At 47.0% G+C, this 23,824-nt stretch overlaps 1 protein-coding gene across 4 annotated transcripts in view; it reads left to right on the forward strand.

The window, feature by feature from the left end:
• Positions 1-23,824, forward strand: part of OGFOD1 (2-oxoglutarate and iron dependent oxygenase domain containing 1) — a 205,061-nt gene that overhangs the window by 158,909 nt on the left and 22,328 nt on the right. For all 4 annotated transcript variants that reach the window (XM_029608711.1, XM_029608708.1, XM_029608712.1 and 1 more), the window contains one exon: positions 10,080-10,393. In XM_029608711.1, coding sequence (XP_029464571.1) covers positions 10,080-10,393 — 314 coding nt within the window. The remainder of the gene's footprint in view (positions 1-10,079; positions 10,394-23,824) is intronic.

Genomic DNA, 23,824 nt, shown 5'->3' on the forward strand with positions numbered 1-23,824 from the left:
CATTGCTCCACGCTTTGGGTTCTTTTTTAAGCCCCGTATTAGCTTAAGACACTCCATTGTGTCAGGAGCAGAGCAGGCGTGCTGACAGTTCGTCATCGATCGCCTTCCAGGACGACGAGGGCTTCCATCTCGGCGCTGGGGAAAGACCGGGCCGAGCACCGTGGCACCCATCATCGCCGACATCGTGATCGTCCGCCGCTGACGCCATCCAGCACATCGGTGCCATCCTTCTCCAGGCTGGACAACGCTCGGGCAGAGCGACATCACCACTGCCATCAGCACTGTTCCTACAGTTTTGGCAGTCCTTGGTGATCCAGAACTTCCGGATCCAGGTCCGACGGCTTCTGCATTGGCGTCACGACACATCGAGCCGCTGTGACGAGGGAAGGGAACATGAGTTCCGTTAGGGCTCCTCTGTTCCTGGCGTGCCCCACCGTCAAGTGGTGTGGGACTATGGCCATCTGTTACACTTAGCAGTCTAAACGCCACTCACGCCTGGCCTGTCTCCTCTGTACCTGTGCCACCATACCGGGTTTCAGAGCGAGATGGACGTTTACGTCCCCGGCCTTACCCTCGAGGACTCCGGAGACCGTCGGAGTCAACAATCTTCACCGGCTCGTCTTGCGGCGATCCACGTCGGATGGTAAGTACCCGCTTCGGCGGCATTCCCATAGAGTTGTGTTCTCCCATTCGGACCGTGGTTCGAAAAGTTCTGGGTCATGTGCCTTTTAGAACTGTATTAGTGTCACATATCGCTATGTTAGCTATGTTAGCCACAATATCAGGAGAACCCCTCTATCTTCTTGGGATTGCAGCAGGGCTTCTTCTCTTGTCAGTAACAAGTCCCTGTGCCGACCAATGCTCTGACTCTTGGTTCCCTCCCAACCAAGGTCCAGCTGCATTGGCTGATCTGCTAAACATGAGATTCAGCAACCATTGCCCCATGTACAAGTCCACCTTGAGGCCTGGCCACAGGTCTCAGTGTCTCCTTGTACAGCATACAGAAATGCGGGTACCACTTACCGCTCACACACCTGCAGGAGCCTACATGATATCCTCCATTGGGACACCTCCTGGTCTCCCATCTGGTCAGATATCAGAGCGGCCACCCCACCTTGTACCAAAGTCCCGGTACACTCCCCCAGGCGCTACGAAGTGCAGAGGGGAGAAGGCAGGGGGGTTGGGGAGTTTTAATTGCACTATTCTTTCTTTTAACAGAAAATAGTTACTCTCTGCACATCCTGGACCTAAGAAAATCCAACTTTCTTTAGACGTCACAGGTACAATGGTATCTTTGGTTACCATCACTCCATACTGCAGTAAGTACATTATTTTAATGTTTCTATGTGCTTTATGGTGAGTCAACATTACAACCCCAAGCTCTGCCGCTGGCACCAGCTTCGGTAAGTGAACTGTCTCTTGCATCACTGTTGGTGAATGCTGTTTTCTCTGCGGAGTGTAACATCATTCACTTTCCTTGCATAGACTACTGCTAACCACTTTCAGTACATGCAAGGAGCTCTCACTTTTTTCAGGACTCACTATACATTTACTAACTGGGATTACTGTCACTGCCATAAATCCCTTCTGTAACACTTCTGGACACCACAGTCTTAAGACCCTCTTGTCCAGCATGCGCACAGACATTCTGATACATTGTTATATGTCCCTGCGCATATTTTCCATAACCTCAGCCTTTCAACTTTTCATGGTTGGGCTATGGGGTTTCTTCCCACTATGCATTTTTCTCATAATTCAAAACTGCTATGGGTTATATTCAGTGACATTCTATACTCAATGGACCTAAGTGGTTTCATTGCTTTCGTCCCTGATTCTTATCCCAGTTCGAACTAGGACCTAGTCTCCTTCGACTCATGCTCGCAATTCCTTAGGGTTATAAAGTTTCTCCTGAAAGCTTTCAACCCATTATGCATCTATTGTACTCCAGCATAGTTTCTCATAAACTTCCTGGACGTTGCACCCATGAGTTATGCCCTTATGCCTTCCAATACTGCTTTTGCAACAATTCTTTGTGCATACAGACAGACAGCATAGGGACAATGTGCTTTCCAACTCATAAGCACGCATTACCTCTTAGCTGCTCTGCTAGACAGCTGCGCAGCTCTACCCTTGGCCCTTGTTCACTTCATGCGTCCTTGGGCCACATATCTAAGAGATTTAATGAACGCTCTATCAGACCTTCTCCACGTAGGTTCTATCCTCTCGAATGGTCTCAATTACATGTGTACAGGGCAAATCTTTTAACGCTGAGTTTAACTAAACTTTCCTTGGCGTCTGCATCATTCCATACGATGCACAGGTTCTGCTCCCTGCACATGTTTCCTATGCGTTCCCTTAGATGCCTTTTCTTCCATCAAAGGCCTCTTCAATATATCTCTTCTGCTGCCTCTCGTAGCCAGCATTCTTCTAATGTTGAACTGGGATGGGGTTCAGTATTCTTTTCCCCACTCCCTGACTGAGATCAGTATGCTTCCCATACTTCTCAATCCATCATATCAGTAACCTTTTATTCCCTCACCAGTCAGTCCCAAATCATAGACTTACTGATGTTCTTAGGTTCTGGTAGCGTCACATAACCTTCTAAACATAAATCTTGCCGTTTAATATGGCAGGCTTTACCTCCTGATGCTAAAAAAAAAAAAAAAAAAAAAAGAGGTATTACCCCTTTTACTTTTCCACCATTTTTTCTTACTCCCTCGGATTCTGTTCTCCAGACATCCTCCACATAGATACACCTTTCTCTTAGGAGGTGTATCGTTTTGGGAGTTGGGTTCCCGTTTTCGGTAATCCTCTCTGAGTCGGCTTACCATGGATTATCCACTGATCAAGCCGCCTCTATTTCTCTAATCACGGAATGAACATATATATTCTCCTTATAAGTCTCATACATTCTACGTTTGAGCCTTTCCATTCCTCTCTTCCACAGTTTGGCAAGGGAACTTCTTTCCCTCTTAATGTCATTCCTGCCAGCAGGGTCCGTGAGTTATGCACTCTTTCCATACTCACCTGACTCCGTTCCTCTGCCACTGAGTAGTTCTACGCATTCAACTTTCTATCCTTTTCAGGTAGATGTTGTATCTCCTTTCCTCAGGAAATACTCTATTAATTTTTCCTAACCTCTCTCTCTCGCCCTAGGGAGAGAGTGGGTTTTCCACATTCCTGGACAGTAATGCTGCGCTTACATTCTATCTACATTGCACTGCATTCCATGTGAATTCCACTTGACTCTTTCCTTCATGCAAGGGTCAAGCTGCTACTTCCAGTGGCCACACAGACCTAATCCTTCTGATTAAGTGGTCTATATTTCCTTTCCTACCAACAAGCAGACATTTCACTACAACACTGTGGGTATCCACATACTGTTGTGTCCGTCTTAGCCTTAACAGCTTCCCTTTGGTTACTGCTGCTTGTATTTTTTTATCAGGTTGCAGCCTGGAGTCCTCTCCATACCTTCGCAGCCTATTATTGCTTACATTTGACTAGCCGGCATGCTCCATGTTTGGCCAGTCCGCCTACTCTTACTTTTTTCAATTCATTACCCAACATCCTTCCACGAACCCATTATGGTGTTGCGGATGCCCTCCGTTCCCATTTCCACCTCAGTCGTTACGCCTTTGCGCATCTGCGGTGTATCTGGTGCATTCCCGGGCATCCTCAGCTCGGTACTCACCCATTTGTGAGGACTACCATCCTGCTTGTCCTGTGAGAAAGCAAATGTTGCTTACCTAATGTAACAGGTGTTCTCACAGGACAGCAGGATGTTAGTCCTCACGAAACCCGCCCGCCACCCCGCGTAGTTGGGTCTGTATACTTTTATTTTAGTTTCGCTTGCGCTTTTTAGCTATAAGACGAGACTGAGGGAGACACCTGTGGCTCACAGGGATAATTGCAGGCTGGGCATGCTCAGTGCACCCAGTGTGCCAGTGTCAGTCAAAGCTTGTTGAAACTTTGACAGAAAAGTTTTCCGTACAGGGCTCCATCCTCGATGTCACCCATTTGTGAGGACTACCATCCTGCTGTCCTGTGAGAACACCTGTTACATCAGGTAAGCAACATTTGCTATACATAGTTTTGAAAATTGTCTCCAAAACTACTGATCTAAACACTGTGTAAATGTATAGTTTAACATTTCCTAATTGTTCAGTCAGACCAGGCCAGAAAAGAGGGTTATACTCCTGTCCCCCACCCCATCCCGGTTAAGGAGGTGTGGAGAGCAGTTTGTTATAAGCTTAGCAGGCTGAGGTAAGCACAGGATCCTATTTAGGGGTGATGCTAGCAAACCAGTTGCTCTTTGCTTCCATCTGCTAGCAGAAGAGTATAACCCACTTGTCTGGACTGATCTAGCAGGACAAGGAAAGGAAATTAGCAGGTAAGACTAATTCCCTGTATGTACCCGGATCAGTCCAGGCTCCTGGGTTTATTCATGCCTGCCAGAAGATGGAGACAGAGAAAAGCCTCGCTGACACTGCTTGATAAGCCCCGGTGCCACCTGCAGTAGATCAGTATTTCTCTGTCTCCAGCAGAAGGCTGGTGCATAAACCTGCAGTCTTTTCCTTAGCCTTTTTTTAGCTTTTCATTTTCGGGTGAGCCTTCCTCCCAGGGGGTTGGTTCCCTTTGGGAACCATTCCCTGTTCGGTTGAGGTGGACCAGCTGGGGTCCAAATTGTTCCGTGGGGTGTAAATCTGGTGGTCCAGATCCCTCCCCTCACGAGGCCGGCCGTGCGGCTTTCAGCCCCTTTTTTCTTCTTCAGGGGGTTCCTCTCTTTGTTTTGTGACTGATTTGAGCTGGACAGCTCCTTTCAGCTCTAGGAGAGGAACTTCCCTGTTCTTTTTAGTAAAGTTTAAAAAAAAAAAAAAAAGAATAGGAACGGCTGAGTGGTAGGGCTCTGGGGCGACTCTTCCCCCCCCCCCCCCCCCCCCTCCCCGTTGATCATGCCGGTTTTTTGTTTTGATTTTTTTTTTAACTTCTTTTTAGTTTAAACGGGGACGATGGTTTGCGGCTCGGCTTGCCACGTGTGTGGGGCAGTCCCGGCGCGTCTCGGTCGGGCCGGCCTCTGCTCGGGCTGCGTTTCGGGGGGGGGGGAAGGGCCCTCCCTCCTCCCAGGAGTCTCAAAACGGCAGCACTTCAATAAGCGCACGGCTGCCGCGGTCAGGCTGGTTATGTATGCCCCTGCGGGCTCTGGGTCTACCGGCTCCCTCCGGGTGGGAGCGGTGGCCATTTTGGCGCCAGATTCGCACGTGCCGCTATCTTTGGAGGGGGAGGGGGATCTCCCTCCGCGGCTCTCCCCAGTCCACCCGAGCCCCCTGGAGGAGCAGGGGATTTCCGAGGGGGCTAATTAGCAGGTCCCTTTGCCTCAGGGGCCTAGGGGAGACCAGGTTCTGGTTTTAGCTCCGGGTGCACGCCCCTTCTCCCCTGATTTTATTCTCCTGTTTCATCAAGCCTATCTGGTGCAGCAGGAAGGTCTAGGGCGCCCACAGTTGCCCCTGGCACCTCGGGGTCCATGCCTCCAGCCTCCGGGGTCTGCGTTAGGGTCATAGCGGTCGCGTGACTTGGGGGTTCTGCGTTTGCCCAGCCCGGGGGGGGGGGGCCGCGGAAGGCTCAGTGGTCCCGATCCCTCCGGCAGGGGCAGCGACAGTGTCAACAGCACAGGATCTGGGGTCCACGGACTTCGATCAGGGAGATGATATAAGGACACCTTTGGTTGCGGAGGGTGATGACCCCAAGATTCTCTGTTTGTTCCAGAGGGAGGAGTTGGAGCCTCTGCTTCCTCAAGTTCTTGAGGAGCTGGGGTTGAAAGCTCCTCAGGAGGTTCTGGAGATGGATGGGGCAGATCCTGTCCTAAATAGGCTTAAGGCTCCTCCTTCCACATTTGCTTATCATATGTCTGTGCGGCAGTTGGTAGAGCATGAGTGGGATTCCCCAGACTCAGGCTTGAGGGTGGGTAGAGTGATGTCAAAACTCTACCCCTTGCCGGAGCAGACCTTGGAGCTTTTTGCGCTTCCAGAGGTTGATGCGGCGGTTTCCACGGTCACTAAGAAGACTACTATTCTGGTTGCTGGAGCCGCGGCCCTTAAGGATGTTCAGGATTGGAAGTTGGAGCTTCATCTCAAGAGGATCTTTGAGGGGGCAGCCTTGGGGCTGCGGGCCGCCATTTGCTCCAGCTTTATGCAGAGAGCATGTTTGCGCTGGGTCCAGAGTTTTCAAGACAGCCAGACTGGATCCGACACGTCTAATGCAGATCGTGTGGAGGCGTCTGTCGCATATGTAGCTGATGCTCTTTATGATTTGGTGCGTTTGCTCTCTCGAATTATGAGTTCCGCTGTAGCAGCCCGACGTTTGCTGTGGCTCCATCATTGGTCTGCGGATGTGTCTTCTAAGGCCCAGTTAGGTTCTTTGTCCTTCAAGGGTCATCTGTTGTTTGGGGAGCAACTGGAGCAGCTGATAAAGCAGTTGAGTGAAACGAAGGTTCACAAGTTGCCGGAGGACAAGCCTAGGAATCATCATGCTTTTAAGTCCCGGTCGCGTTTTAGGGATGGCAGACTATCTCGTCCTTCTAGAGGTCCCGTGGTGTCAGTCACAGAAACCCTTTCAACCTCTGAGTTCGAATTGGGGTCAGTCCTTTCAGGGCGGCTGAAGACCTTTCAGGGCCCCCACGGCTGGGGGAGCTGCTGGGGTCAAGTCCTCCCAATGAAGCGAGGCTGGTTCACTCCGCCGTTCCCTATATAGGGGGCTATCTGGCAGGGTTTTACAGGGAGTGGACCAAGGTTACGCAGGATCAGTGAGTCCTCTCGGTGATAAGAGACGGTTACACGTTAGAGTTTGCACGTCCCATTCATGACCTATTCTTGCTCTCCCTCTGCGAGTTTTCGGCGAAGCATCGCGTGGTTCGGGAGACTTTGCGCAGGTTGCACGAGTTGAAGGCGGTGATCTCAGTGCCTCCGCACGAGTGGTACCGAAGAAGGAGGGCATGTTTCGGCCCATTCTGGACCTCAAGTCAGTCAACGCGTCCTTAAGGATACTGCATTTTCACATGGAGACTATACGTTCAGTGATTGTGGTGGTGCGCTCTTGAGAGTTTTTGGCTTCCCTGGATCTAATGGAGGCGTAATTACATATTCCCATTCATCCATATCATCAGCACTTTCTGAGGTTCGCAGTGCTGGTCATCATTTCCAATTGCAGGCTCTCCCCTTCGGACTGGCCACAGCTCCTCGCACGTTCACCAAAGTAATGGTGGTGGTGGCAGCAGCTCTTCGGTGCGAGGGGCTGCTGGTGCGCCCTTATCTCGACAATTGGCTGATTCGGGAGAAATTGTTGGACGGCTGCCATTCTTCAGTACAGAAAGTTATTTGTCTGTTAGAGTCGCACGGCTGGATGGTCAATCGGGCGAAGAGTCATTTGGAGCCATCCCAGACACTCGATTATCTCGGGTCTCGTTTCAACACGAGGCAAGGCAAAGTGTTTCTCCTAGAGGGGAGAATGATCAAGCTACAGTCACAAGTTCGCCGCTTATTGGCGTTGAGGGTGTCCCGAGCCTGGGATTTTTTGCAGGTTCTGGGGTCGATGGCCTCAATGCTGGAATTGGTGCCGTGGGCCTTCGCGCATATGCACCCACTTCAGAGGGCCCTGTTGGAGAGGTGGAATCCTCTATAGCAGGCTTTTCATTTACCGGTCTTGCTGGATGCGTAGGCATGGAGCAGCCTCTTGTGATGGCTGCAGTCGTCCAATCTGCAGCATGGTGTCAGTCTCGAAGTTCCAGATTGGATGGTTCTCACTACCGATGCCAGTCTCTCTGGTTTGGGGGTGGTCTTCGAGCAGCAGTCAGCCCAGGGCACTTGGTCGGCGATAGAAGCTTCATGGCCTATCAATTGGTTGGAGACTGGGGCGGTGCGGTTGGCACTTCGAGCCTTCCTCCCCCTCGTTCAGGGTTCATCGGTCAGGGTTCTGTCTGATAATGCGACGACGGTAGCTTACATCAATCGTCAGGGTGGCACCAAAAGCCAGGGGGTGGCCCTGGAAGCTCAGGAGCTGTTTCTCTGGGCAGAACTGTACATGGTTCAGTTAGCTGCGTCTCATATCGCGGGCGTCAACAACGTCCAGGCTGATTTTTCTCAATCGTCAAAGCCTAGATCCAGGCGAGTGGGAATTGGCAGAGTCCACAATGCGGCTCGTCCGGAAGAGGTGGGGTTGTCTTCACGTCGATTTGATGGCGACTCGGCTCAATGCGAAAGCTCCTCGGTTTTTCACCCGCAGGAGGGAGTACAGGGCCGAGGGAGTCGACGCTCTGGTAGTGCCTTGGCCTCAGGGTATCTTGCTTTATGTTTTCCTTCCATGGCCTCTAGTGGGCAAGATGTTGCACCGCATAGAGAGGCACCTCGGGAAGGTGATCCTAGTAGCTCCGGAGTGGCCAGGTCGACCGTGGTTCACGGATCTAGTGAATCTAGCAGTGGATGGTCCACCGCGCCTGTCATCTTCCGGATCTTCTCTGTCAGGGTCCATATTTTCCACCCAGGGAGATCGCTTTTGTCAATCTATCGGCTTGGCTTTTGAGAGACGTCGCTTGAGGTGGAGAGGATATCCAGAGCCGGTGATCGCTACGCTTTTGCAGACTAGGCGGAAGTCTACCTCCCTCTCATATGTTTGGGTTTGGAAAGTGTTTGAGGCTTGGTGTACTGACTGAGGCATACAGGCAGTTAGGGCCTCGATATCTCACGTACTGTCTTTCCTACAAGAGGGTTTAGCAAAAGGCCTTGCTTTTAATTCTCTTAAGGTACAGTTAGCAGCTCTAGCATGCTTGTAAGGGAAGATTGAAGGTTACTCCTTATCTTCTCAACCGGACATACAGAGGTTTCTTCGGGGAGTTAAGAATTTGCGTCCTCCGGTGCGGAAGGTCTGTCCCCCCTGGAACCTTAATCTAGTTCTGCGAGTAATGTGTGACGCTCTATTTGAGCCAATACGGAGAGCGACCCTTAAGGATTTAACTCTCAAGGTCGTTTTCTTGGTGGCCATCTGTTCCGCCAGGAGGATTTCTGAATTGCAGGCCTTGTCATGCAGGGACCCGTTACTTCAAATATCTGATTCTGAAGACACGTTGCATATGATTCCTTCTTTTGTTCCGAAGGCGGTCTCTGCCTTTCATGTTAATCAGACTATCGAGCTCCCAGCATTTACAGAGTTGGAGGATTCTATGCAGCATGCTCAGGAGCTTAAGCTGTTGGATGTCCGCAGGGCCTTACTTCGTTATCTCAAGCTTACTAATGATTTCAGGCAGTCGGATCTTCTTTTTGTTTTATGGAGCGGTTCGAAGAAAAGTGCTTATGCCTCCAAAGCAACCATTGCCAGGTGGCTTAAAGAGGCTATTGGGTCAGCATATATTCTCAAGGGCCGTCAAGTTCCTGAGGGTTTGCGGGTCCACGCAACTCGGGCCCAGGCGGCTTCGTGGGCAGAGGCTCAGTTGGTGTCTCCGCAGGAGATTTGCAGGGCGGCGACTTGGAAATCGCTGCATACTTTTGCGAGGCATTACCGATTGGATTTGGGAGATTCGGATTCCCGGTCCTTTGATGAAAGTGTCTTGCGAGCGGGACTCTCCAGGTCCCACCCTCTCTAGGAAGCTTTGGTACATCCCAGGAGTCTAGACTGATCCGGTTACGTACAGGGAAAAGAAAATTGGTTCTTACCTGCTAATGTTCGTTCCTGTAGTATATACGGATCAGTCCAGAACCCACCCGGGTTGGAGGGGGAGAGTCTATGATCATTTCAGCATACTTCTGTTCTTAGTTTGTTTATATATTACAAGTTTTTTTAGCAAGTTTTTTGGCACACAATGTTTTTTGGCTTGGGTACAGATTAATACTGATCTACTGCAGGTGGCACCAGGGCTTATCAAGCAGTGTCAGCGAAGCTTTTCTCAGTCTCCATCTGCTGGAAGGGATGAATAAACCCAGGAGTCTGGACTGATCTGTTGGTACTACAGGAACGAAAATTAGCAGGTAAGAACCAATTTTCTTATCTAACATTTTTTTTTTTTTTACTAAATGTGTAGCTTCTGTCTGTTCCAGATGCTATGAGTCTGCAGAAGGAAGACTTCCAGATGTGTTAAGGGACTGTATGGAGTTATTTCAGTCAGAGGCCATGTTCTTGCTGCTTTCAAATTTGACTGGATTAAAATTGCATTTCTTGGCTTCTGATGATGAGGAAGAGGACAGAGAAGAGGAGGAAACAGAAGGTATAGCTGCAGAAAGAACTTCAGATTGTGCTGAGCAAAACTCAACCAAGCTAGAACAAGGAGAATCAAGTCAAGAAAACAAAGACAAGGACAATCAGTTAAATCAATATGAACAAGTGTCAGGAACTGAGCAGAAAGATAAGATCAGTAAGTAAACCATTACAACAATTATTGATAGCAATCTGTCTATAGGAATAATCCATAAGGGGTAGAATACAAGCTAATGAGTTGCCTTTAATAAGAGTGGTTTTATTTTCTGGGGTTTAGAGTGTTTATCATATTATGACACAGCTCAGAGAATGATGCTTAAAGAAGAGCTTCTGTGCAAGGAAGAGGAGGAGGATCGCTCCTTTGCCTTTAAAAGAGTAGGACAAGGGGACCCTAACATTACTGATGTAATAAGCTCTGCTTAAAACTGTGAACTGAAATTCAGCACCCAATTTCTTGACACATGCACAAAAAAATGTACTCCTTTTGTAATAAACTAATGGTATGTTAATGCATTGGAAAAAAAAAAGAAGGCATCGTAACCTAAAACTGTGCACAGATATGCTTAGCATGCATAAAATGATTTACCTACACAAATCATGTCCCCTATGTTGATAAAGCACAATTCCTTATTATCTTGCCAAAATAGTGCAATGGGTTATGCCTTCCTGCCAGCAGCAGAAACAGAGAACCAAAGGTTTTTCATGACAATATTCATAATACATGTGTTGGTGCAGCAGTAAACCTTGTCAGTCTTCCTTTGTTTCCAGCAAGTGCAGACGTATCTGGACTGGTGCAACTTCTGGAGGGTTCCTGGTCAGCCATGCTTTGGAGGTCCCAGCAGAGACCAACAGAGCTGTCTCTATGCAAAATCTGAAATTGGCACCTCTACCTCCCCATTTTAGTGGTAGCAGCTTAGGCACAATGCTCCCTCTTTTGGTAGTGGCAGTGACTCCAGCACATTGATCGCCCTTTCTCTCTCTCCTACCCAGTAACCCCTTTTCTTCCTCCCACCACCCTTTACGCAGCACCATTGTTGCCCTGACTCCCTCTATTTCTCTCTCTGCCTACATGATGAGGAAGGGTACAGGAGAAAGGTGCTAGCATGGTGGCTTGAATTCCGGTGGCTGTTCCTACTGTTCTGTGAGCCCTAGGAAAAGGGAAACATGGAGGGCCGAAGAAAGTGCTGCACATATGGAGTCCTCAGCCTGAGTTTCTCTATGGGCCCAGGGTGTGATTGAAATGCAGGTGAATCACAGGGGCAGGATACAGCACAGGAGTGCAGAGAGGTGTGAGCTTGGCCTACTGCAGTAGAGGGAAGGACCTGGAGGATTTTTTGGTAGGAGATGCCAGCATTTTAAGTGCATAGTGAGCGCAAGAGACAGAGAGCCTGGCACAGTCTACCACAACCTCTGCATCTTCAGGCGGCCCTTCAGAGCTGTCTTCTGAAGACTTGGGAGCTACTTTTGCTCAGGGCCTTTCTCCTGCAGGGCAAACTTGGGGACACAAGATGGCTATCTCATGAGATCTTCCAAATTTTGAATGAATCAAAACCCCATCCATGAAGAGACACCACTCCTTATGAGAGGGACCGTCTCCCAGGATCTCCAGGAGGTCCTTTCCTTCAGCCAGTCCACCTCGGGACAGGAAGAGCAACAGTCTGTCAGGAGTCTTAGACATGGAGAAAGGGGAATTCCTGTTTGTACCCCAGATCAGTCCAGACAAGTGGATTTTGCTTCTCTACCAACATATGGAGGCAGAGAACAAAAGCCTTTAGGCCAGGGGTCAGGAACCTATGGCTCGGGAGCCAGATATGGCTCTTTTGATGGCTGCATCTGGCTCGCAGACAAATCTTTAATAAAAAAGAAAAAATCTAACAAAATCCCCCACCCTCCTGATGCCCCCCCAAGACCTCCAAAATTAATTTACTACAACCCCCACCCTCCTGACCCCCCCCCCCCCCAAGACCTGCCAAAAGTCCCTGGTGGTCCAGTGGGGGTCCGGGAGCGATCTCCAGGACTTGGGCTGTCTGCTGCCAGTAGTCAAAATGGCGCCGAAGGCCCTTTGCCCTCACTATGTCACTGGGGTCAACCAATGGCGGCGGTAGCCCCTGTGACATAGTAAGGGCAAAGGGCTGTCGGCTGCCAGTAGTCAAAATGGCGCCGACGGCCCTTTGCCCTTACTATGTCACAGGGGCTACCGCCACCATTGGTCGACCCCAGTGACATAGTGAGGGCAAAGGGCCGTCTGCGCCATTTTGACTACTGACAGCCCAAGTCCAGGAGATCGCTCCCGGACCCCCGCTGGACCACCAGGGACTTTTGGCAGGTCTTGGGGGGGGTCAGGAGGGTGGGGGGTTGTAGTAAATTAATTTTGGAGGTCTTGGGTGGGCGTCAGGAGGGTGGGGGGTTTTGTTAGATTTTTACTTTTTTATTAAAGATTTGTCTGTGAGCCCTGGACCCCCGCTGGATCACCAGGGACTTTTGGCAGGTCTTGGGGGGGGGGTTAGGAGGATGGGGGTTTGTAGTAAATTAATTTGGTAGGTCTTGGGAGTCAGGAGGGTGGGGGGTTGTAGTTAGTATGGCTCTCACGGAATTACATTTTAAAATAGGTGGTGTTCATGGCTCTCTCAGCCAGAAAGGTTCCCGACCCCTGCTTTAGGCACTGCTGTGGCTGTGGAGAGAATCAGTCACATCTCAGCGCAACTGTGTTTTGCACCAAGTGCATCTCTTAGGGGGAGTCTCCAAGGGGATCACCGGAGAGGATGGTGCCTCAGGTGCTGTAGTGCCAGTGTAGGAGACCCCGGGGCTGGGTCTGAGGACATGGTGGCCATTTTCTGCATGCTTGGTGCATGGCTTCAGCTGTGGAGCTTCAGGCTTTCCCTCCCCTGCTTTTTCATGTAATTCAGACCCCTGCCCGTACTGCGACTCCGATCAGAGTTCATCTGATTTAGAGGGTTCTCCACTAATTTTGTCCTACTCCTCCACAAGGCCTGTTTGGCCAAGAAAGAGGCAGGGTCCAAACGATTGCTCCCTGGAAAGGCTCAAGCACATAAGAAACCTAGGGTGGAAAGGTCTAAGGCAGGGGTCAGGAACCTATGGCTCGGGAGCCAGATATGGCTCTTTTGATGGCTGCATCTGGCTCGCAGACAAATCTTTAATAAAAAAGAAAAAATCTAACAAAATCCCCCACCCTCCTGATGCCCCCCCAAGACCTCCAAAATTAATTTACTATAACCCCCACCCTCCTGACCCCCCCCCCCAAGACCTGCCAAAAGTCCCTGGTGGTCCAGTGGGGGTCCGGGAGCGATCTCCTGGACTTGGGCTGTCTGCTGCCAGTAGTCAAAATGGCGCCGAAGGCCCTTTGCCCTCACTATGTCACTGGGGTCAACCAATGGCGGCGGTAGTCCCTGTGACATAGTAATGGCAAAGGGCGGTCGGCTGCCAGTAATCAAAATGGCACCGACGGCCCTTTGCCCTTACTATGTCACAGGGGCTACCGCCACCATTGGTCGACCCCAGTGACATAGTGAGGGCAAAGGGCCGTCTGCGCCATTTTGACTACTGGCAGCCGACAGCCCAAGTCCAGGAGATCGCTCCCGGACCCCCGCTGGACCACCAGGGACTTTTGGCAGGTCTTGGGGGGGGGTCAGGAGGGTGGGGGGTTGTAGTAAATTAATTTTGGAGGTCTTGGGGGGGCGTCAGGAGGGTGGGGGGTTTTGTTAGATTTTTACTTTTTTATTAAAGATTTGTCTGTGAGCCCTGGACTCCCGCTGGATCACCAGGGACTTTTGGCAGGTCTTGGGGGGGGGTTAGGAGGATGGGGGTTTGTAGTAAATTAATTTGGTAGGTCTTGGGAGTCAGGAGGGTGGGGGGTTGTAGTTAGTATGGCTCTCACGGAATTACATTTTAAAATATGTGGTGTTCATGGCTCTCTCAGCCAAAAAGGTTCCCGACCCCTGGTCTAAGGGATCCAGTGGCATTCAGTGGCTAGTGGGGCTTAGAAGGTCCGTGGATGATGCTGAAGACAAGTCAGATGACACAGACGGCTCCAAGCAACTTCAGGGCAGTTCAGGGGATCCGGATAAAGACCTTGATGCCACGGTGCGGTACCCAATGCAGGATTCCAAGGACATCCTGATAGTGGAGGGGGATGATCCTTGGGTGGTCAGGCTGTTCCGTAGGGAAGAGCTGTGTCCTCTTTCCCCAGCTTCTGGAGGAGTTGGGGATTAAGGTTGCAGAGAAATACTCTGACAATGAGAGAATGAACCCGGTCCTGGAAGGGCTGCAAGGTCCACCGAAGGCTTTTCTGTTGCTGAAGCTGATGAAGAAATTGGTGGATCAGGAGTGGGAATCTCCCAAGAGTGGGACTCAAGGTTGCCCAGGCTATGGCTAAGCTGTATTCCTTGTTGGAACAGACCTTAGAGTCTTGGCAAATTCCTATTGTGGGTGTGGCCGTGTCAGCGTGACTAGGAAGACTACCATCCCGGTGGCAGGTGCAGCCGTGTTGAAGGATGTGCAAGATCGGAAACTGAAAATTTTACTGAAGAAGTTGTTTGAAGTGTCAGCCTTGATCCTCCGTGCAGCTGTCTGCAGCAGCTTGATGCAGAGAGGCTGTTGGTGCTGGGCCCAGAAGGCTCACAAGAAGACAGTGGGGGCATCTAGTGAGGCCGCTCAAGCTGCCTCTTTGGAAGTAGGAATTGCCTACGTGGCAGATATCCTGTACGACATGGTTCGCACATCAGCCAAGAATATGGTTCGGCAATGGCAGCGCGGAGACATCTGTGGTTGTGAAATTGGTCCGCAGATGTGTGGCTGAAGGCACAGCTGGGTAACCTTCCCTCTAAGGGCATGTTGCTCTTCGGAGAAGACCTAGAGCAACTGATGAAGCAGTTGGGAGAGTCAAAGGGAAATAAGTTACCCGAGGACAAGAAAAACACCAAGAATTCATTTCCGCCGCGGGCTCGTTTTCAAGATGCGAGGAGATTTCGGTCAAGCAGAGGGTCCGTGGCTGCAATGCAAAAACAGGGCTTAAATAGGCAGCAGTCCTTTCAAGTGTAATGTCGATCTCCCTGGGATGGCAGTGCCCAAGGGGAGGCAGAAGTAAGGTTGCCCAATGAAGGCAAGCTGGTCCACTCCTCCCCAGTAGAAATCGGAGGGAGGCTGTCCCTCTTTTATGAGGAGTGGACCAGGGTCATGTCAGATCAATGTATGCTGGACGTGGTGCGAGACGGCTATGCCTTAGAATTTTCTCGGCCACCCAGGGACGCCTTTGTGGTCAGTGAAGAGGCTGGAAGGTTTTTCTCCTTGTGCTACTGGAATTTGCATTGTGATTTTGCATTTTGGATAAGTACTCTGCTTATTACTTTCAAGTTTTGTGGAAAGCTTCTGTGAATAATTCCTGCCTGTGTTTCATTTCTTGTTAGTAAGATATATTCTTGAAGTTAATTTGCTGTTTGGTTGCTCTGCCATAACGTAAAAAAAAAAAAAAACAAACAAAAAAAAACCCCCACAGAAAAGCAGTCCAGCTTTTAATCTGTAAAATCTCTCTCTTTTTGGAGTTAGCTGGCATAAATAATCTGGTCAAATTTTTATATTGGGGCATAAAGTCTGTTTTAAAGCAATTGATCAAAGGACAGATACACTTCCAGAAGTGACCTCATCTAACTGGATTGGGTGTGTCTCAGACCTTGGGGGAGGTAAAGTTAGTGAGAAGGAGAGCCATTGTGGTCAGTGAAGAGGCTGGAAGGTTTTTCTCCTTGTGCTACTGGAATTTGCATTGTGATTTTGCATTTTGGATAAGTACTCTGCTTATTACTTTCAAGTTTTGTGGAAAGCTTCTGTGAATAATTCCTGCCTGTGTTTCATTTCTTGTTAGTAAGATATATTCTTGAAGTTAATTTGCTGTTTGGTTGCTCTGCCATAACGTAAAAAAAAAAAAACCAAACAAAAAAAAAACCCCACAGAAAAGCAGTCCAGCTTTTAATCTGTAAAATCTCTCTCTTTTTGGAGTTAGCTGGCATAAATAATCTGGTCAAATTTTTATATTGGGGCATAAAGTCTGTTTTAAAGCAATTGATCAAAGGACAGATACACTTCCAGAAGTGACCTCATCTAACTGGATTGGGTGTGTCTCAGACCTTGGGGGAGGTAAAGTTAGTGAGAAGGAGAGCCATTGTGGTCAGTGAAGAGGCTGGAGTATATATTTGGTCTGGTTCTTTGCTAATTCGTTTGCTTTTAGATTCAGCATACCTGCATTTCTCTTATTGTAGAGCTATCTTTATAATCTGTTTAACATTGGCACATAAGTACTGAGAGATCATTTAATAGAGGACTATTATTGCTCCAGGAAGTGCCCTGCTTTACCCAGCTTGTCCCAGATTAAACTGTTTGACTCCCTCTCACCCTACCCCTCTACCCACCCACCCCTGGGGCTTGTTTTCTAATAAAGACTGCCTAACTTAACATTAGCAGCAAGATAAATTAGTACATTGATAGGTCAAGGAAATACAAATCAAATATTACCAAAATGAGGACTATCCAATGTAACTGCTGTGGAGCCTGTATTCTCAGGGAAAGCATCTGGAAACTTAGAGCTTGCCCAATTTGTGCACAACTCTCTACATTGAAAAAGGAGCTGACTGAGGTTAAAGCTCAATTAGCTTCAATTACAAGTATTACACCCACATTGCATTACTCAGAAATTAATTCCCCAATATCACAGAAAAACCAAGAGTCAAGAAAAGGAGATTCATTAGGCTCAGGTAGGCCCCACAGTCACCCATTCTTGACAGATGGGCAGCCAACAGGTACACCCCCCCACTCAAACAGGTCATTAAGAAATTCTTTAAAATCCAGGATTACAGTGGGCTCTGGTAGAATTAGACCTGTGATAAGGAGACACACAATGTACCAGATGCAAAAAGAACAAAAAGCCTTCTCTATATTAAAAACTAATGAAGTTCTTGAGAAAAACATTGACGTGTTACCAGAAATGAGAAAAAAAACACAATGCATGCAGAATTTCAAGTTCCATAACCAAAAGAAAAATCTAATTCAGATAGATAACTCTGTCAACAGTGGCACAACCGCAAAAGGAATGAGTGAAGTGAATAACAAATCTCAACCAAAGTCTCATAAGGAGTCCAGGAAAAGCAATAACCTTAAAGAGAGTACCTGGAAGGCTATGACCACAAATGCTCATAGTTTGGGAAATAAAATCCCAGATCTACAGGCCCTAATGACAGAGGCAGAATTGGACATTGTTGCTATCACAGAGACATGGTTCACAGAATCTCATGAATGGGATACAACAATACCAGGCTATAACTTGTTAAGGAAGGACAGAGTGGATAGAAAAGGGGGAGGTGTGGCTCTTTATGTCAGAAACAACATCCAAGCATCTGAGCTGCAAGGAAGTTGGGGCAAGGAAGAAGCACTATGGGTTGACCTAAAAAAAGATGACGGACCATCCATTTATATTGGAGTGGTTTACAGGCCTCCAAACCAAAAGGAAGAGCTGGACAGAGATCTGGTTGAAGACATCCATAAGATAGGTAAGAAGGGAGAAGTGGTGATCGTGGGTGACTTTAATATGCCAGATGTAGACTGGAAAATCCCATCTGCAGAATCTAAAAATAGCAGAGCGATAGTGGATGCCATGCAAGTATCTTTGTTCAAACAAATGGTGTTGGAACCCACGAGAGAAGGAGCTATTCTAGACTTAGTGCTCACTAATGGAGATAATGTCTCCGATGTCCAGGTGGGCACCCACCTCAGCACCAGTGATCATCAAACGATATGGTTTAATATCACTAAAAGAATAGGGAAAAGAACCACAAAGACCCGAGTTTTACAGTTCAAAAACACAGACTTTGAGGAAATGGGGAAGTACCTGGAGGAAGAACTAAAAGGATGGGAGAATGAAAGAGATGTGGATCAGCAGTGGACCAATCTAAAAGGAGCAATCACCAAGGCAACTGCTCTATATGTTAGAAATGTAAAGAAAAGCAAAAGAAAATTGAAACCTATCTGGTTCTCAAAGGAGGTGGCTGACAAAATTAAAGCTAAAAGAACAGCATACAAGAAATATAAAAGTTCCCAAAGGGAGGAACACAAAGAAGAATATTTGTATCAACTGAGGGAGACAAAGAAATTAATCAAGTTGGCAAAAAGTCAAGCGGAAGAGAGGATTGCCAAGGAGATAAAAAATGGTGACAAAACATTTTTCAGATACATCAGCGAAAAGAGAAAGGTCCAAAGTGGTATAGTGAAATTGAAAGGTGGTAATGATCAATGTATGGAGAGAGATGAAGAAATGGCAGAAATATTAAACGAATACTTCAGCTCTGTGTTCACTAAAGAAGACCCTGGAGAAGGACCATCTTTACACAACAAGAAACTGGAGGGAAGAGGAATAGATGAAAATCCTTTTACAGAAGAGAATGTATGGGAACAGCTAAAGAACCTGAAAGTGGATAAAGCCATGGGGCCTGATGGGATTCATCCAAGGATACTGAGGGAGCTCAGAGATGTTCTGGCGGGTCCGCTGTGTGACCTGTTCAATAGATCCCTAGAAACAGGAGTGGTACCAAGAGATTGGAGAAGAGCGGTGGTGGTCCCGCTTCACAAGAGTGGGAACAGGGAGGAGGCTGGCAACTACAGACCGGTCAGCCTCACTTCGGTGGTGGGAAAAGTAATGGAGTCACTGTTGAAAGAGAGAATAGTGAACTATCTACAGTCAGGAGAATTAATGGACCAGAGGCAACATGGATTCACCAGGGGAAGATCCTGTCAGACAAATCTGATTGACTTTTTTGACTGGGTAACCAAGGAATTGGATCAAGGAAGAGCGCTCGATGTCATCTACTTGGATTTCAGCAAAGCTTTTGATACGGTTCCGCACAGGAGACTGGTGAATAAAACGAGAAGCTTGGGAGTGAGTGCCGAGGTGGTGACCTGGATTGCAAATTGGTTGACGGACAGAAGACAATGTGTGATGGTAAATGGAACTCTCTCTGAAGAGAGAGCGGTTTTAAGCGGTGTACCACAAGGATCGGTTTTGGGACCGGTCCTGTTCAATATCTTTGTGAGCGACATTGCGGACGGGATAGAAGGTAAGGTTTGTCTTTTTGCGGATGACACTAAGATCTGCAACAGAGTGGACACGCCGGAAGGAGTGGAGAGAATGAGACGGGATCTAAGGAAACTGGAAGAGTGGTCAAAGATATGGCAGCTGAGATTCAATGCCAAGAAGTGCAAAGTCATGCATATGGGGAGTGGAAATCCGAATGAACTGTATTCGATGGGGGGGGAAAGGCTGATGTGCACGGAGCAGGAGAGGGACCTTGGGGTGATGGTGTCTAATGATCTGAAGTCGGCGAAACAATGCGACAAGGCGATAGCTAAAGCCAGAAGAATGCTGGGCTGCATAGAGAGAGGAATATCGAGTAAGAAAAGGGAAGTGATTATTCCCTTGTACAGGTCCTTGGTGAGGCCTCACCTGGAGTACTGTGTTCAGTTCTGGAGACCGTACCTTCAAAAAGACAAAGACAAGATGGAGGCGGTACAGAGAAGGGCGACCAGGAAGGTGGAGGATCTTCATCGGATGACGTATGAGGAGAGATTGAAGAATCTAAATATGTACACCCTGGAGGAAAGGAGGAGCAGAGGTGATATGATACAGACTTTCAGATACTTGAAAGGTGTTGATGATCAAAAGACAACGACAAACCTTTTCCGAAGGAAAAAAATCAGCAGAACCAGGGGTCACGATTTGAAGCTCCAGGGAGGAAGATTCAGAACCAATGTCAGGAAGTATTTCTTCACGGAGAGGGTGGTGGATGCCTGGAATGCCCTTCCGGAGGATGTGGTGAAGACCAGAACTGTGAAGGACTTCAAAGGGGCATGGGATAAACACTGTGGATCCATAAAGTCAAGAGGCTGCCAATGAAGAGTGGGTGACTCGCCAGAATGACGGCTACTGCCTGGAGTCAATACCCTTATTAAATAAACATACACAGGCTTACTGTGACTCCAAAATCGCTCTAAGCTTCAACAGCAAGAGGAAATGTGGAAAAAAGGATTCACACTCACAAAGAGGGGAGTAGCTGGCTTGTTACGGCGGTTACTACCCCAAATCAAATAAGCCTGATACTTCACTTTCAATGCATATACAGCATAGTTCTCTGATTCAACGGCAGGGGAGAAGAAAAACTGATACTTCACACATCCAGAAAAGAGGGTTCGCACTCGCAAAGCAGGGAGTAGCTGGCTTGTTACGGCGGTTACTACCCCAAACCAAATGTGCCTGATACTTCACTTTCGATGCATATACAGCATAGCTCTCTGCTTCAACGGCATGGGAGAAGAAAATCAACCAATAAGGGCTGTATAACAGTCTGGGTAAAACAAATAAACATGGGTGCAGATTGCTTATTGCGGCGGCTTCTACCCCTAACTAATCAAGCTAGATATTTCACTTGGATGCAGCTCCATCACTGCTCTCTACATTAAAGGTGGGGGTGGAAGGGAAATAGAACCAAGAGCTAAGAGAAACAGATAAGTATGAGAGAGAAAATTTGCGGGGCAGACTAGATGGGCCATTTGGTCTCCTTCTGCCGTCATTTCTATGTTTCTATGTTTCTATGTTTCTGCTGCGTTTCCCGTGCCAAGCGGGAGGCGGTGCGGGACACCTTATAAAGGTTGCAGCTTCTGCAAGTGATCATTGTGTGCCTCCTCAGGAGAGGGTGCTGGGAAGGTACTCTGTTTGTTTATTTTGTGGTTCCCAAGAAGGAAGGGACACTTCATCCCATCCTGGACCTGCAGAAGGTCAATGTTGTCCTCCGGGTGCCACGTTTTCGGATGGAAACATTGTGGACAGTGATAGCGGTTCGCAAGGGAGAGTTTCTGGCGTATTTGGATCTGATGGAGGCCTAGCTCCACATTCCCATAAGGGCCGATCATCAGAGATTCCTGAGGTTCATGGTTCTGGGGGAGTATTTACAATTTCAGACCCTCCCATTTGGGCTGGCATCTGTTCTGTGAATGTTCACGAAAGTAATGGTAGTGGTGGCGGCTGCTCTCAGGAGAGAGGGAATCCTGGACCATCCATACCTGGGCAATTGGCTCATCCTGACAAAGTCGGAAGTGGAGTGTCGTCTGTCGATTCGATGAGTGATGCAGCTTCTGGACTCTGGCACTGACCAGGAGTTTAATTTTGAGCATTAAAAAACAATGTGTTAATTCTACGCACCTCTTTGTATCAGAGAATAATAGCTAATTGGTGCACACAGTTTTATGAAGGTTTGTGTACATATTTTTTGCATGCAAAAGTTTGCTGCATTGGGAGTAAATTGTATGCAGAAAAAATGTGCACACATTCAGGGTAGAAATGCACATACAGCCTAGTGCATCTTATTACATCTGGCCCATTTTTTCTAAAACTTCAGTATATTTTTCTTTCTTTTCTAAAATTGGTCCAGCTAGCGTGATTGATGGGTGTACATTTTATTTTCATAAAAATTGTGAGAAACCCAGAGAAAACCTATCCCCTTTTAAGTGAAGCCCATCTTATATTGTCTATGTATCTTATCATGAATTTTGTATCCGATTTGCCACCACGTTTACTAATATGATGTTACTGGCTAGGGGGGCTGAACTTGTAACATTACATACTGGTTCATGTTAGTCTGGATTTTGGTCTCTTGGGATACTCTCTTCTTTCCAAATTCCAATACTCATTGACATAAACTATCCTAATAGCATGTATATTCACCTCAGTGCTTTTTAAAATGGGAAGGAGGTGTGGTCTGTTCATTATCTGAACATTAGGTTTTATGAGTTCAAGGCTATCTTCTTGTCACCGACTCTTGTCAGAAAAATTTTGTATCTCCTTGTTCCTTTGCAAACCAGTTGAACACAAGTCATTTCTCTTCATCTGATTTTCCCTCTCAACAGATTGGGAGACTGGAGGAAACTCAACACTTGTTTTTCAGTATATCTCCCATTCTTTTTCTTTGGAAAATAGAAATAGGGCAGTGATAGTTTAAAATTAGTTAGCACCTTTAAAATAGGGTCACATGTTTTACAATATTTACTACTTCAGACACTTACTTGTAGCCTGGCAGCACACGTTCTGGCACCTGGACTTCATGGAAGATTTGAAAGAGGAAAGGGAAGAAACCATGTTATTTTTATCCTTGTCCAGTTGCAGTCAGAGGAACTGAGGCTTCAACAAATACAGAAGACAATTTTTTTTGTAATTTGAGTTTTTACAAATACATAACAGAACACAAGTTCTCAGAATTATCAGACAACATATTTTTAACAAAGTAAAAAAGAAAACGTTAGGATACCATCCCTCATCAGCAAAACATGTCTATCATTATAGGAAATTGAGAGACCAAAATGTTTATGAAGCAGTCATAATAGGAAAATCATAAATATTTTATATTAACAATATAGTTGACCCATGCATATATATTCTTAAGCCAATCCCCCCGTGGGTTATATTTAGGAATGGGAGTCAAGATATGCCCGCAGGTGTTCAGGTTCTATAAAGATATACTTAGAGTTTTGAAATATAATAATGCATTTACATGGAAAACGCAATATAAATCTGGCACCTCTCGACATGACCTCATCTCTCACAGAAATACATTTTTTCCTCTTAATTTGTGTACTTCTTGTTATATCAGGAAATATCCTAATCTGACGTCCATAGAAATTTTGAGTTTGATTATGAAAGAAAGTTCTTAATACCAAATCTCTTTCTGATGCAAAAGCAAATTGAACCAATAATATAGCTCTGTCTTCTACAACCATTTCATGAGATTTCTCAAGAATTAAAATTAGATTCACAGAAGAATCTGATAGTTGATCATGAACCTGATTCTTTTCTCCCCTATATTGGGTAAGTAATAAATTTTTGCAATAACTAGAATTGCCAATTCAGGAATTTTAAGAATATTTAACATATAAGTTTTAAACAACTCTCGGGAAGAGACCAATCTTATCTAGGAAAGTTCAGTATCCTCAGATTAGATCTTCTTAACTGATTTTCAGTATTTTCCATTTTATTCAACTGGATATTCTCAGATTTGACAAGGTTACTTTGTACCTTCTCCACCTCCACTATTTTCTGTTCAATACCTGTCAAAGATATTTCCATATTTGTTATTTTATTTTCCAGATTTTGAGTTTTGCACATACTTTCCTTCACCAAAACTGTCAATGAACTAATTGATTTATCCATTGAATATAAGACTTTCCATATTTCGAGAAAACAATTTTAATTCTGCAAGCAAATTTCTAAACGGAAACTCCTTGTGGAGTTTCCTTTGAAAATTCAGAGAGTCCGCAGATTGTGGTTATTTTTGTGCCTGCATGGAAGCAGATGCAAAGGACGTGCCAGAAGGTATGCACAGTGATCTGACAATGAGATAGTTGTGCGTACTTTCCTTCTGACCAACCTTTGTCCTAGTTTCCCCCACAGACAAAAATATGCATGTTGTGAAACAGTGCACGAACTTTACCCACACTAAGGAAGGGCAATAATGTGATGTCCCCAAAGTCATAAAATCAGTAAATG

Source organism: Rhinatrema bivittatum, chromosome 7, assembly GCF_901001135.1.
Source record: "Rhinatrema bivittatum chromosome 7, aRhiBiv1.1, whole genome shotgun sequence".
Classification (NCBI taxonomy): domain Eukaryota; kingdom Metazoa; phylum Chordata; class Amphibia; order Gymnophiona; family Rhinatrematidae; genus Rhinatrema; species Rhinatrema bivittatum.